The sequence below is a fragment of the Panulirus ornatus genome, chromosome 30 (assembly GCF_036320965.1).
Source record: "Panulirus ornatus isolate Po-2019 chromosome 30, ASM3632096v1, whole genome shotgun sequence".
Taxonomy (NCBI): domain Eukaryota; kingdom Metazoa; phylum Arthropoda; class Malacostraca; order Decapoda; family Palinuridae; genus Panulirus; species Panulirus ornatus.
The window spans coordinates 19,945,538-19,960,209 of NC_092253.1; the positions used below are offsets into that span (position 1 = coordinate 19,945,538).

Sequence of the window (14,672 nt, forward strand, 5' to 3'; positions counted from 1 at the left end):
CTAGAGTTCTGATTGACTGTTGATACAAACATCACATAACCATCTTAGGTGAACAATGATTTGTTAATGAAAGTGAAATCAACATGCTTTCTCTATATCAAGGTGTGCTTGACTTTATAAAGAATATTTTGATGTGATTTCAATGAAGAAAAACTAAAACAGAGTGTAAAGATGTGTGAGTGTTATATGATGTCAAACATTATGTTTGAGATGGAGAGAATGTATTTTGTGAACTGTATTCCAGCAACCCACTTGTAGGCAGCTTCTTGGGCCAATGAGAGGAATGTGATATACAGCACAGTGCAATGATATCTCTACACCTCCTAATACCTAGGTGGTACTGCCTCCCTAGTCACTGAATGCCTGCCACCTACAACTACATTTCATGCTTGTGGTAGACCACAGAGCAAAACACATAACAAATCATCATTGTTTTCTATATGAACCACATGGGATGAATAAATTACACAAAAAAGTTTTACGGTTTCACAAGCTGATGCAGATACATCTCCAATTCCAAAATGTAAATGCATTTACAGTGGAGATGCCTTTCAATGGATATGGACCACTCCAAACTTACCTTTTAAACAACTTTCATTACATGAGGAGCTAAAAACTGTATATTCTGTATGACCTTAACCCCAAACTGTAATCTAACACTAATAATATATGGGGAGCAAGCTTTTCGCATATTTTGCTTTTCAAATAATTACCTAACAATAACAACTGACCTTGGCTCTCAGCAAGTGAAGCAAGAGTGGTACACACTGCATATGGGTCAGCCACTGCATCATCTGGGACCCACACTCCACCTTCTAAGTCATCAGTATACAGGTGTGGGTGTCGACGCTTGACTTCATGACGATCCAACCACTGAGGGAAAACCAGTTTCAGTGTAGACCTATTTCTGTACAGTGAAGGGATTCACTGTCAAATGCGTGATCACCTGGTACACACTAAATAAATTTACCCCAGACATAATCTCCTTGATAGGGTCTGGTCCTCAAGCTAAAGCCCTGCTCCCATTTGCCCCTGAAGATTTCAAATACTTGTGCCATGTAAGCACTATGCACAGCCCACCAATGAAAAGGACAGAAGTGGATGGGTAATATGAAAGGCTGTAGCCAAACTTCCCTCAGCACTAATTGCAATATCTAGCATATACTGTGCATGTGTTTATAGTAATAATGCAGTTTTCTCTCTCAAAAAGTATATGATGAGGATGACATCCTGAAATGATTTAGATAAATGGAGAAAATGAGTGAGGAGAGACTAACAAAGAAGTATATGTGTCAGAAGTATAAAAGGGGCGTCAGACCAAGCTAGAGATGGGAGGAAGGTGTGAAAAAGAATCTGAATGTCTAGGGTCTGAACAGACAGCTGGGATGGAAGACATGCATGGGACAAAACGAATTGGAGCAATGTAGTATACTGGGTGATACATACTGTCAATGGACTGAACCAGGTGATATGAAGAAGCCGGGGGAAACAACAGAAACTGTGGGGCCTGATTGTGGACTGAAGACTGTAGGTTTGGTGCATTAAACAGGACAGCTAGGCAATAGATATGAGTAAAAGAGGCCTTATCTCTTCCAATACTAGGACTATAGTACCAATACAGGAAACTGAGAGCACATATGAAAATAAATTTATTTATTTATTTTGCTTTGTCACTGTCTCCCACATTAGCAAGGTAGCGCAAGGAAACAGACGAAAGAATGGCCCAACCCACCCATATACACATGTATATACATACATGTCCACACACGCAAATATACATACCTATACATCTCAATGTATACATACATATACACACAGACATATACATGTATACACATGTACATAATTCATACTGTCTACCTTTATTCATTCCCATCACCATCTCGCCACCCATGAAATAACAACCCCCTCCCCCCTCATGTGTGCGAGGTAGCACTAGGAAAAGACAACAAAGGCCCCATTCGTTCACACTCAGTCTCTAGCTGTCATGTAATAATGCACCAAAACCACAGCTCCCTTTCCACATCCAGGCCCCACAGAACTCTCCATGGTTTACAAAAGACGCTTCACATGCCCTGGTTCAATCCATCGACAGCACGTCAACCCCGGTATACCACATCGTTCCAATTCACTCTATTCCTTGCGAGCCTTTCACCCTCCTGCATGTTCAGGCCCCGATCACTCAAAATCTTTTTCACTCCATCTTTCCACCTCCAATTTGGTCTAACACTTCTCCGCGTTCCTTCCACCTCTGACACATATATCCTCTTTGTCAATCTTTCCCCACTCATTCTCTCCATGTGACAAAACCATTTCAAAACACCCTTTTCTGCTCTCTCAACCACACTCTTTTTATTACCACACATCTCTCTTACCCTATTATTAATTGCTCGATCAAACCACCTCACACCATATATTGTCCTCAAACATCTCATTTCCAGCACATCCACCCTCCTCCGCACAACTCTATCTATAGCCCACGCCTCACAACCATACAACATTGTTGGAACCACTATTCCTTCAAACATACCCATTTTTGCTTTCCAAGATAACGTTCTCAACTTCCACACATTCTTTAACACTCCCAGAACTTTCAACCCCTCCCCCACCCTATGATTCACTTCCACTTCCATGGTTCCATCCGCTGCCAAATCCACTCCCAAATATCTAAAACACTTCACTTCCTCCAGTTTTCTCCATTCAAACTTACCTCCCAATTGACTTGGGCCTCAACCCTACTGTACCTAATAACCTTGCTCTTATTCATATTTACTCTCAGTTATCTTCTTTCACACACTTTACCAAACTCAGTCACCAGCTTCTGCAGTTTCTCACATGAATCAGCCACCAGTGCTGTATCATCAGCGAACAACAACTGACTCACTTCCCAAGCTCTTTCATCCACAACAGACTGCATACTTGCCCCTCTTTCCAAAACTCTTGCATTCACCTCCCTAACAACCCCATCCATAAACAAATTGAACAACCATGGACACATCACACACCCCTGCCACAAACCTACATTCACTGAGAACCAATCACTTTCCTCTCTTCCTACATGTACACATGCCTTACATCCTCGATATAAACTTTTCACTGCTTCTAACAACTTGCCTCGCACACCATATATACCTAATACCTTCCACAGAGCATCTCTATCAACTCTTATCATATGCCTTCTCCAGATCCATAAATGCTACATACAAATCCATTTCCTTTTCTAAGTATTTCTCACATACATTCTTCAAAGCAAACACCTGATCCACACATACTCTATCACTTTTGAAACCACACTGCTCTTCCCCAATCTGATGCTCTGTACATGCCTTCACCCTCTCAATCAATACCCTCCCATTTAATTTCCCAGGAATACTCAACAAACTTATACCTCTGTAATTTGAGCACTCACTCTTTTCCCCTTTGCCTTTGTACAATGGTACTATGAAAGCATTCCGCCAATCCTCAGGCACCTCACCATGAGTCATACACATATTAAATAACCTTACCAACCAGTCAACAATACAGTCACCCCCTTTTTTAATAAATTCCACTGCAATACCATCCAAACCCGCTGCCTTACCGGCTTTCATCTTCCACAAAGCTTTTACTACCTCTTCTCTGTTTACCAAATCATTTTCCCTAACCCTCTCACTTTGCACATCACCTCGACCAAAACACCCTATATCTGCCACTCTATCATCAAACACATTCAACAAACCTTCAAAATACTCACTCCATCTCCTTCTCACATCACCACTACTTGTTATCAACTCGCCATTAGCCCCCTTCACTGAAGTTCCCATTTGTTCCCTTGTCTTACGCACTTTATTTACCTCCTTCCAAAACATCTTTTTTTCTTCTCCCTAAAATTTAATGATACTCTCTCACCCCAACTCTTATTTGCCCTCTTTTTCACCTCTTGCACCTTTCTCTTGACCTCCTGCCTCTTTCTTTTATACATCTCCCACTCATTTGCATTATTTCTCAGCAAAAATCGTCCAAATGCATCTCTCTTTTCTTTCACTAATAATCTTACTTCATCCCACCACTCACTACCCTTTCTAATCTGCCCACCTCCCACGCTTCTCATGCCACAAGCCATCACTGCTTCCCTAAATACATCCCATTCCTCCCCCACTCCCCTATGTCCTTTGTTCTCACCTTTTTCCATTCTGGACTCAGTCTCTCCTGGTACTTCCTCATGAAAGTCTCCTTCCCAAGCTCACTTACTCACCACTCTTTTCACCCCAACATTCTCTCCTCTTTTCTGTAAAGCTCTACAAATCTTCACCTTTGCCTCCACAAGTTAATGATCACACATACCTCCAGTTGCACCTCTAATTACCAACCAGTCAACAATACAGTCACCCCCATTTTTAATAAATTCCACTGCAATACCATCCAAACCAGCTGCCTTGTCGGCTTTCATCTTCCGCAAAGCTTTTACTACCTCTTCTCTGTTTATCAAATCATTTTCCCTAACCCTCTCACTTTGCACACCACCTCGAACAAAACACCCTATATCTGCCATTCTATCATCAAACACATTCAACAAACCTTCAAAATACTCACTCCATCTCCTTCTCACATCACCACTACTTGTTATCACCTCCCCATTAGCCCCCTTCACTGAAGTCCCCATTTGCTCCCTTGTCTTAAGCACTTTATTTACCTCCTTCCAGAACATCTTTTTATTCTCCCTAAAATTTAATGATACTCTCTCACCCCAACTCTCATTAGCCCTCTTTTTCACCTCTTGCACCTTACTCTTGACCTCCTGTCTCTTTCTTTTATACATCTCCCACTCATTTGCATTTTTTCCCTGCAATAATCGTCCAAATGCCTCTCTCTTCTCTTTCACTAATAATCTTACTTCTTCATCCCACCACTCACTACCCTTTCTAATAAACCCACCTCCCACGTTGTTTAATTTGTTTATGGATGGGGTTGTTAGGGAGGTGAAAACAAGATTTTTGGAAAGAGGGGCAAGTATGCAGTCTGTTGGGGATGAGAGAGCTTGGGAAGTGAGTCAGTTGTTGTTCGCTGATGATACAGCGCTGGTGGCTGATTCATGTGAGAAACTGCACAAGCTGGTGACTGAGTTTGGTAAAATGTGTGAAAGAAGAAAGTTAAGAGTAAATGTGAATAAGAGCAAGGTTATTAGGTACAAGAGGGTTGAGGGTCAAGTCAATTGGGAGGTAAGTTTGAATGGAGAAAAACTGTAGGAGGTAAAGTGTTTTAGATATCTGGGAGTAGATCTAGCAGCGGATGGAACCATGGAAGCAGAAGTGAATCATAGGGTGGGGGAGGGGGCGAAAATCCTGGGAGCCTTGAAGAATGTGTGGAAGTCGAGAACATTATCTCCGATAGCAAAAATGGCTATATTTGAAGGAATAGTGGTTCCAACAATGTTGTATGGTTGCGAGGCGTGGGCTATGGATAGAGTAGTGCGCAGGAGGGTGGATGTGCTGGAAATGAGATATTTGAGGACAATTTGTGGTGTGAGGTGGTTTGATCGAGTAAGTAATGTAAGGGTAAGAGAGATGTGTGGAAATAAGAAGAGCTTGGTTGCGAGAGCAGAGGAGGGTGTTTTGAAATGGTTTGGGCACATGGAGAGAATGAGTGAGGAAAGATTGACCAAGAGGATATATGTGTCAGAGGTGGAGGGAACGAGGAGAAGTGGGAGACCAAATTGGAGGTGGAAAGATGGAGTGAAAAAGATTTTGAGTGATCGGGGCCTGAACATGCAGGAGGGTGAAAGGCGTGCAAGGAATAGAGTGAATTGGATCGATGTGGTATACCGGGGTCGACGTGCTGTCAATGGATTGAATCAGGGCATGTGAAGCGTCTGGGGTAAACCATGGAAAGTTCTGTGGGGCCTGGATGTGGAAAGAAAGCTGTGGTTTAGGGCATTATTGCATGACAGCTAGAGACTGAGTGTGAACGAATGGGGCCTTTGTTGTCTTTTCCTAGTGCTACCTCGCACACATGAGGGGGGAGGGGGATGTTATTCCATGTGTGGTGAGGTGGCAATGGGAATGAATAAAGGCAGACAGTGTGAATTGTGTGCATGGGTATATATGTATGTGTCTTTGTGTGTATATATATGTGTACATTGAGATGTATAGGTATGTATATTTGCGTGTGTGGACGTGTATGTATATACATGTATATTAGGGTGGGTTGGGCCATTTCTTTCGTCTGTTTCCTTGCGCTACCTCGCAAACGCGGGAGACAGCGACAAAGCAAAATAATGAAAATAAAAAATATAATATATATATATATATATATATATATATATATATATATATATATATATATATATATATATATTATGTTTTTATTATACTTTGTCGCTGTCTCCCGCATTTGCGAGGTAGCGCAAGGATACAGACGAAAGAAATGGCCCAACCCCCCCCATACACATGGATATACATACGTCCACACACGCAAATATACATACCTACACAGCTTTCCATGGTTTACCCCAGACGCTTCACATGCCTTGATTCAATACACTGACAGCACATCAACCCCGGTATACCACATCGTTCCAATTCACTCTATTCCTTGCCCTCCTTTCACCCTCCTGCATGTTCAGGCCCCGATCACACAAAATCTTTTTCACTCCATCTTTCCACCTCCAATTTGGTCTCCCTCTTCTCCTCGTTCCCTCCACCTCCGACACATATATCCTCTTGGTCAATCTTTCCTCACTCATTCTCTCCATGTGCCCAAACCACTTCAAAACACCCTCTTCTGCTCTCTCAACCACGCTCTTTTTATTTCCACACGTCTCTCTTACCCTTACGTTACTCACTCGATGAAACCACCTCACACCACACATTGTCCTCAAACATCTCATTTCCAGCACATCCATCCTCCTGCGCACAACTCTATCCATAGCCCACGCCTCGCAACCATACAACATTGTTGGAACCACTGTTCCTTCAAACATACCCATTTTTGCTTTCCGAGATAATGTTCTCGACTTCCACACATTATATATATATATATATATATATATATATATATATATATATATATATATATATATATATATATATAATTTGTTTATGGATGGGGTTGTTAGGGAGGTAAATGCAAGAGTTTTGGAAAGAGGGGCAAGTATGAAGTCTGTTGGGGATGAGAGAGCTTGGGAAGTGAGTCAGTTGTTGTTCGCTGATGATACAGCGCTGGTGGCTGATTCATGTGAGAAACTGCAGAAGCTGGTGACTGAGTTTGGTAAAGTGTGTGGAAGAAGAAAGTTAAGAGTAAATGTGAATAAGAGCAAGGTTATTAGGTACAGTAGGGTTGAGGGTCAAGTCAATTGGGAGGTGAGTTTGAATGGAGAAAAACTGGAGGAAGTGAAGTGTTTTAGATATCTGGGAGTGGATCTGGCAGCGGATGGAACCATGGAAGCGGAAGTGGATCATAGGGTGGGGGAGGGGGCGAAAATTCTGGGGGCCTTGAAGAATGTGTGGAAGTCGAGAACATTATCTCGGAAAGCAAAAATGGGTATGTTTGAAGGAATAGTGGTTCCAACAATGTTGTATGGTTGCGAGGCGTGGGCTATGGATAGAGTTGTGCGCAGGAGGATGGATGTGCTGGAAATGAGATGTTTGAGGACAATGTGTGGTGTGAGGTGGTTTGATCGAGTGAGTAACGTAAGGGTAAGAGAGATGTGTGGAAATAAAAAGAGCGTGGTTGAGAGAGCAGAAGAGGGTGTTTTGAAGTGGTTTGGGCACATGGAGAGGATGAGTGAGGAAAGATTGACCAAGAGGATATATGTGTCGGAGGTGGAGGGAACAAGGAGAAGAGGGAGACCAAATTGGAGGTGGAAAGATGGAGTGAAAAAGATTTTGTGTGATCGGGGCCTGAACATGCAGGAGGGTGAAAGGAGGGCAAGGAATAGAGTGAATTGGAGCGATGTGGTATACCGGGGTTGACGTGCTGTCAGTGGATTGAATCAAGGCATGTGAAGCGTCTGGGGTAAGCTATGGAAAGCTGTGTAGGTATGTATATTTGCGTGTGTGGACGTATGTATATACATGTGTATGGGGGGGGTTGGGCCATTTCTTTCGTCTGTTTCCCTGCGCTACCTCGCAAACGCGGGAGACAGCGACAAAGTATAATAAAAAAATAAAAAATATATATATATATATATATATATATATATATATATATATATATATATATATAATGTGCATATAATGGCGGGGGGCCAGAAATCCTCCCATCCTTGTATTAACTTTCTAAAAAAAAATGGGAAACAGAAGAAGGAGTCACGCGGGGAGTACTCATCCTCCTCGAAGGCTCAGAGTGGGGTGCCTAAATGTGTGTGGATGTAACCAAGATGTGAAAAAAGGAGAGATAGGTAGTATGTTTGAGGAAAGGAACCTGGATGTTTTGGCTCTGAGTGAAATGAAGCTCAAGGGTAAAGGGGAAGAGTGGTTTGGGAATGTCTGGGGAGTAAAGTCAGGGGTTAGTGAGAGGACAAGAGCAAGGGAAGGAGTAGCAATACTCCTGAAACAGGAGTTGTGGGAGTATGTGATAGAGTGTAAGAAAGTAAATTCTCGATTAATATGGGTAAAACTGAAAGTTGATGGAGAGAGATGGGTGATTATTGGTGCTTATGCACCTGGGCATGAGAAGAAAGATCAAGAGAGGCAAGTGTTTTGGGAGCAGCTAAATGAGTGTGTTAGTGGTTTTGATGCACGAGACCGGGTTATAGTGATGGGTGATTTGAATGCAAAGGTGAGTAATGTGGCAGTTGAGGGAATAATTGGTATACATGGGGTGTTCAGTGTTGTAAATGGAAATGGTGAAGAGCTTGTAGATTTATGTGGTGAAAAAGGACTGATGATTGGGAATACCTGGTTTAAAAAGCGAGATATACAAAAGTATACTTATATAAGTAGGAGAGATGGCCAGAGAGCGTTATTGGATTACGTGTTAATTGACAGGCGTGCGAAAGAGAGACTTTTGGATGTTAATGTGCTGAGAGGTGCAACTGGAGGGATGTCTGATCATTATCTTGTGGAGGCTAAGGTGAAGATTTGTATGGGTTTTCAGAAAAGAAGAGTGAATGTTGGGGTGAAGAGGGTGGTGAGAGTAAGTGAGCCTGAGAAGGAGACCTGTGTGAGGAAGTACCAGGAGAGACTGAGTACAGAATGGAAAAAGGTGAGAACAATGGAAGTAAGGGGAGTGGGGGAGGAATGGGATGTATTTAGGGAATCAGTGATGGATTGCGCAAAAGATGCTTGTGGCATGAGAAGAGTGGGAGGTGGGTTGATTAGAAAGGGTAGTGAGTGGTGGGATGAAGAAGTAAGAGTATTAGTGAAAGAGAAGAGAGAGGCATTTGGACGATTTTTGCAGGGAAAAAATGCAATTGAGTGGGGGATGTATAAAAGAAAGAGACAGGAGGTCAAGAGAAAGGTGCAAGAGGTGAAAAAAAGGGCAAATGAGAGTTGGGGTGAGAGAGTATCATTAAATTTTAGGGAGAATAAAAAGATGTTCTGGAAGGAGGTAAATAAAGTGCGTAAGACAAGGGAGCAAATGGGAACTTCAGTGAAGGGCGCAAATGGGGAGGTGATAACAAGTAGTGGTGATGTGAGAAGGAGATGGAGTGAGTATTTCGAAGGTTTGTTGAATGTGTTTGATGACAGAGTGGCAGATATAGGGTGTTTTGGTCGAGGTGGTGTGCAAAGTGAGAGGGTTAGGGAAAATGATTTGGTAAACAGAGAAGAGGTAGTAAAAGCTTTGCGGAAGATGAAAGCCGGCAAGGCAGCAGGTTTGGATGGTATTGCAGTGGAATTTATCAAAAAAGGGGGTGACTGTATTATTGACTGGTTGGTAAGGTTATTTAATGTATGTATGACTCATGGTGAGGTGCCTGAGGATTGGCGGAATGCATGCATAGTGCCATTGTACAAAGGCAAAGGGGATAAGAGTGAGTGCTCAAATTACAGAGGTATAAGTTTGTTGAGTATTCCTGGGAAATTATATGGGAGGGTATTGATTGAGAGGGTGAAGGAATGTACAGAGCATCAGATTGGGGAAGAGCAGTGTGGTTTCAGAGGTGGTAGAGGATGTGTGGATCAGATGTTTGCTTTGAAGAATGTATGTGAGAAATACTTAGAAAAGCAAATGGATTTGTATGTAGCATTTACGGATATGGAGAAGGCATATGATAGAGTTGATAGATATGCTCTGTGGAAGGTATTAAGAATATATGGTGTGGGAGGCAAGTTGTTAGAAGCAGTGAAAAGTTTTTATCGAGGATGTAAGACATGTGTACGTGTAGGAAGAGAGGAAAGTGATTGGTTATCAGTGAATGTAGGTTTGCGGCAGGGGTGTGTGATGTCTCCATGGTTGTTTAATTTGTTTATGGATGGGGTTGTTAGGGAGCTAAATGCAAGAGTTTTGGAAAGAGGGGCAAGTATGAAGTCTGTTGGGGATGAGAGAGCTTGGGAAGTGAGTCAGTTGTTGTTCGCTGATGACACAGCGCTGGTGGCTGATTCATGTGAGAAACTGCAGAAGCTGGTGACTGAGTTTGGTAAAGTGTGTGGAAGAAGAGAGTTAAGAGTAAATGTGAATAAGAGCAAGGTTATTAGGTACAGTAGGGTTGAGGGTCAAGTCAATTGGGAGGTGAGTTTGAATGGAGAAAAACTGGAGGAAGTGAAGTGTTTTAGATATCTGGGAGTGGATCTGGCAGCGGATGGAACCATGGAAGCGGAAGTGGATCATAGGGTGGGGGAGGGGGCGAAAATTCTGGGGGCCTTGAAGAATGTGTGGAAGTCGAGAACATTATCTCGGAAAGCAAAAATGGGTATGTTTGAAGGAATAGTGGTTCCAACAATGTTGTATGGTTGCGAGGCGTGGGCTATGGATAGAGTTGTGCACAGGAGGATGGATGTGCTGGAAATGAGATGTTTGAGGACAATGTGTGGTGTGAGGTGGTTTGATCGAGTGAGTAACGTAAGGGTAAGAGAGATGTGTGGAAATAAAAAGAGCGTGGTTGAGAGAGCAGAAGAGGGTGTTTTGAAGTGGTTTGGGCACATGGAGAGGATGAGTAAGGAAAGATTGACCAAGAGGATATATGTGTCGGAGGTGGAGGGAACAAGGAGAAGAGGGAGACCAAATTGGAGGTGGAAAGATGGAGTGAAAAAGATTTTGTGTGATCGGGGCCTGAACATGCAGGAGGGTGAAAGGAGGGCAAGGAACAGAGTGAATTGGAGCGATGTGGTATACCGGGGCTGACGTGCTGTCAGTGGATTGAATCAAGGCATGTGAAGCGTCTGGGGTAAACCATGGAAAGCTGTGTAGGTATGTATATTTGCGTGTGTGGATGTATGTATATACATGTGTATGGGGGGGTTGGGCCATTTCTTTCATCTGTTTCCTTGCGCTACCTCGCAAACGCGGGAGACAGCGACAAAGTATAAAAAAATATATATATATATATATATATATATATATATATATATATATATATATATATATATATTGGGGTGAGAGAGTATCATTAAATTTTAGGGAGAATTTAAAGATGTTCTGGAAGGAGGTAAATAAAGTGCGTAAGACAAGGGAGCAAATGGGAACTTCAGTGAAGGGCGCAAATGGGGAGGTGTTAACAAGTAGTGGTGATGTGAGAAGGAGATGGAGTGAGTATTTTGAAGGTTTGTTGAATGTGTTTGATGACAGAGTGGCAGATATAGGGTGTTTTGGTCGAGGTGGTGTGCAAAGTGAGAGGGTTAGGGAAAATGATTTGGTAAACAGAGAAGAGGTAGTAAAAGCTTTGCGGAAGATGAAAGCCGGCAAGGCAGCAGGTTTGGATGGTATTGCAGTGGAATTTATCAAAAAAGGGGGGTGACTGTATTATTGACTGGTTGGTAAGGTTATTTAATGTATGTATGACTCATGGTGAGGTGCCTGAGGATTGGCGGAATGCATGCATAGTGCCATTGTACAAAGGCAAAGGGGATAAGAGTGAGTGCTCAAATTACAGAGGTATAAGTTTGTTGAGTATTCCTGGGAAATTATATGGGAGGGTATTGATTGAGAGGGTGAAGGAATGTACAGAGCATCAGATTGGGGAAGAGCAGTGTGGTTTCAGAGGTGGTAGAGGATGTGTGGATCAGATGTTTGCTTTGAAGAATGTATGTGAGAAATACTTAGAAAAGCAAATGGATCTGTATGTAGCATTTATGGATCTGGAGAAGGCATATGATAGAGTTGATAGAGATGCTCTGTGGAAGGTATTAAGAATATATGGTGTGGGAGGCAAGTTGTTAGAAGCAGTGAAAAGTTTTTATCGAGGTGGTAAGGCATGTGTACGTGTAGGAAGAGAGGAAAGTGATTGGTTCTCAGTGAATGTAGGTTTGCGGCAGGGGTGTGTGATGTCTCCATGGTTGTTTAATTTGTTTATGGATGGGGTTGTTAGGGAGGTGAATGCAAGAGTTTTGGAAAGAGGGGCAAGTATGAAGTCTGTTGTGGATGAGAGAGCTTGGGAAGTGAGTCAGTTGTTGTTCGCTGATGATACAGCGCTGGTGGCTGATTCATGTGAAAAACTGCACAAGCTGGTGACTGAGTTTGGTAAAGTGTGTGAAAGAAGAAAGTTAAGAGAAAATGTGAATAAGAGCAAGGTAATTAGGTACAGTAGGGTTGAGGGTCAAGTCAATTGGGAGGTAAGTTTGAATGGAGAAAAACTGGAGGAAGTAAAGTGTTTTAGATATCTGGGAGTGGATCTGGCAGCAGATGGAACCATGGAAGCGGAAGTGGATCATAGGGTGGGGGAGGGGGCAAAAATCCTGGGAGCCTTGAAGAATGTGTGGAAGTCGAGAACATTATCTCGGAAAGCAAAAATGGGTATGTTTGAAGGAATAGTGGTTCCAACAATGTTGTATGGTTGCGAGGCGTGGGCTATGGATAGAGTTGTGCGCAAGAGGATGGATGTGGTGGAAATGAGATGTTTGAGGACAATGTGTGGTGTGAGGTGGTTTGATCGAGTAAGTAACGTAAGGGTAAGAGAGATGTGTGGAAATAAAAAGAGCGTGGTTGAGAGAGCAGAAGAGGGTGTTTTGAAATGGTTTGGGCACATGGAGAGAATGAGTGAGGAAAGATTGACCAAGAGGATATATGTGTCGGAGGTGGAGGGAACGAGGAGAAGTGGGAGACCAAATTGGAGGTGGAAAGATGGAGTGAAAAAGATTTTGTGTGATTGGGGCCTGAACATGCTGGAGGGTGAAAGGAGGGCAAGGAATAGAGTGAATTGGATCGATGTGGTATACCGGGGTTGACGTGCTGTCAGTGGATTGAATCAGGGCATGTGAAGCGTCTGGGGTAAACCATGGAAAGCTGTGTAGGTATGTATATTTGCGTGTGTGGACGTATGTATATACATGTGTATGGGGGTAGGTTGGGCCATTTCTTTCGTCTGTGTCCTTGCGCTACCTCGCAAATGTGGGAGACAGCGACAAAGCATCAAAAAAAAAAAGAAAATATATATATATATATATATATATATATAGGGGATAGGGGAGAAAGAATACTTCCCACGTATTCCCTGCGTGTCGTAGAAGGCGACTAAAAGGGAAGGGAGCGGGGGGCTGGAAATCCTCCCCTCTCGTTTTTTTTTTAATTTTCCAAAACAAGGAACAGAGAAGGGGGCCAGGTGAAGATATTCCCTCAAAGGCCCAGTCCTCTGTTCTTAACGCTACCTCGCTATCGCGGGAAATGGCGAATAGTGTGAAAAAAAAAAAAATATATTTATATATAAATTGGAGGTGGAAAGATGGAGTGAAAAAGATTATGAGTGATCGGGGCCAGAACATGATGCAGGAGGGTGAAAGGTGTGCAAGGAATAGAGTGAATTGGAACCATTTGGTATACCGGGGTCGACGTGCTGTCACTGGATTGAACCAGGGCATGTGAAGCGTCTGGGGTAAGCCATGGAAAGTTCTGTGGGGCATGGATGTGGAAAGGGAGCTGTGGTTTCGGTGCATTATACATGACAGCTACAGACTGGGTATGAATGAATGTGGCCTTTGTTGTCTTTTCCTAGCACTACCTTGCGCACATGCAGGGGATGGGGTTGTTATTTCATGTGTGGTGGGGCGGCAATGGGAATGAATAAAGGCAGACAGTATGAATTATGTACTTGTATATATATGTATATGTCTACATGTATATATATGTTTACATTGAGATGTATAGGTATGTATATTTGCGTGTGTGGACATGTATGTATATACATGTGCATGTGGGTGGGTTGGGCCATTCTTTCGTCTGTTTCCTTGCGCTACCTCACTAACGCGGGAAACAGCGACCAAGTAAAATAAAAAACAATAATTATTATATATATTTATTCTATTTTGCTTTGTCGCTGTCTCCTGTGTTAACGAGGTAGTGCAAGGAAAGAGACGAAAGAATGGCCCAACCCACCCACATGCACATGTATGTACATACATGTCCACACACGCAAATATACATACCTATACATCTCAACGTAAACATATATATACACATAGACATATACATATATACACATGTACATAATTCATACTGTCTGCCTTTATTCATTCATATTGCCACCCTACCACACATGAAAAAATAATAAAATAAAAATAAAAAAAAATAAATAAATATGAAAATATATATATATTCAACAA

At 42.5% G+C, this 14,672-nt stretch overlaps 1 protein-coding gene across 5 annotated transcripts in view; it reads right to left on the bottom strand.

Moving 5' to 3' along the window:
• The window catches only part of LOC139758446 (pyruvate dehydrogenase phosphatase regulatory subunit, mitochondrial-like), a 186,391-nt gene that overhangs the window by 134,076 nt on the left and 37,643 nt on the right, over nucleotides 1–14,672 (bottom strand). For all 5 annotated transcript variants that reach the window (XM_071679877.1, XM_071679878.1, XM_071679874.1 and 2 more), the window contains exon 6: nucleotides 732–873. In XM_071679877.1, the coding sequence (XP_071535978.1) occupies nucleotides 732–873 (142 nt within the window). The remainder of the gene's footprint in view (nucleotides 1–731; nucleotides 874–14,672) is intronic.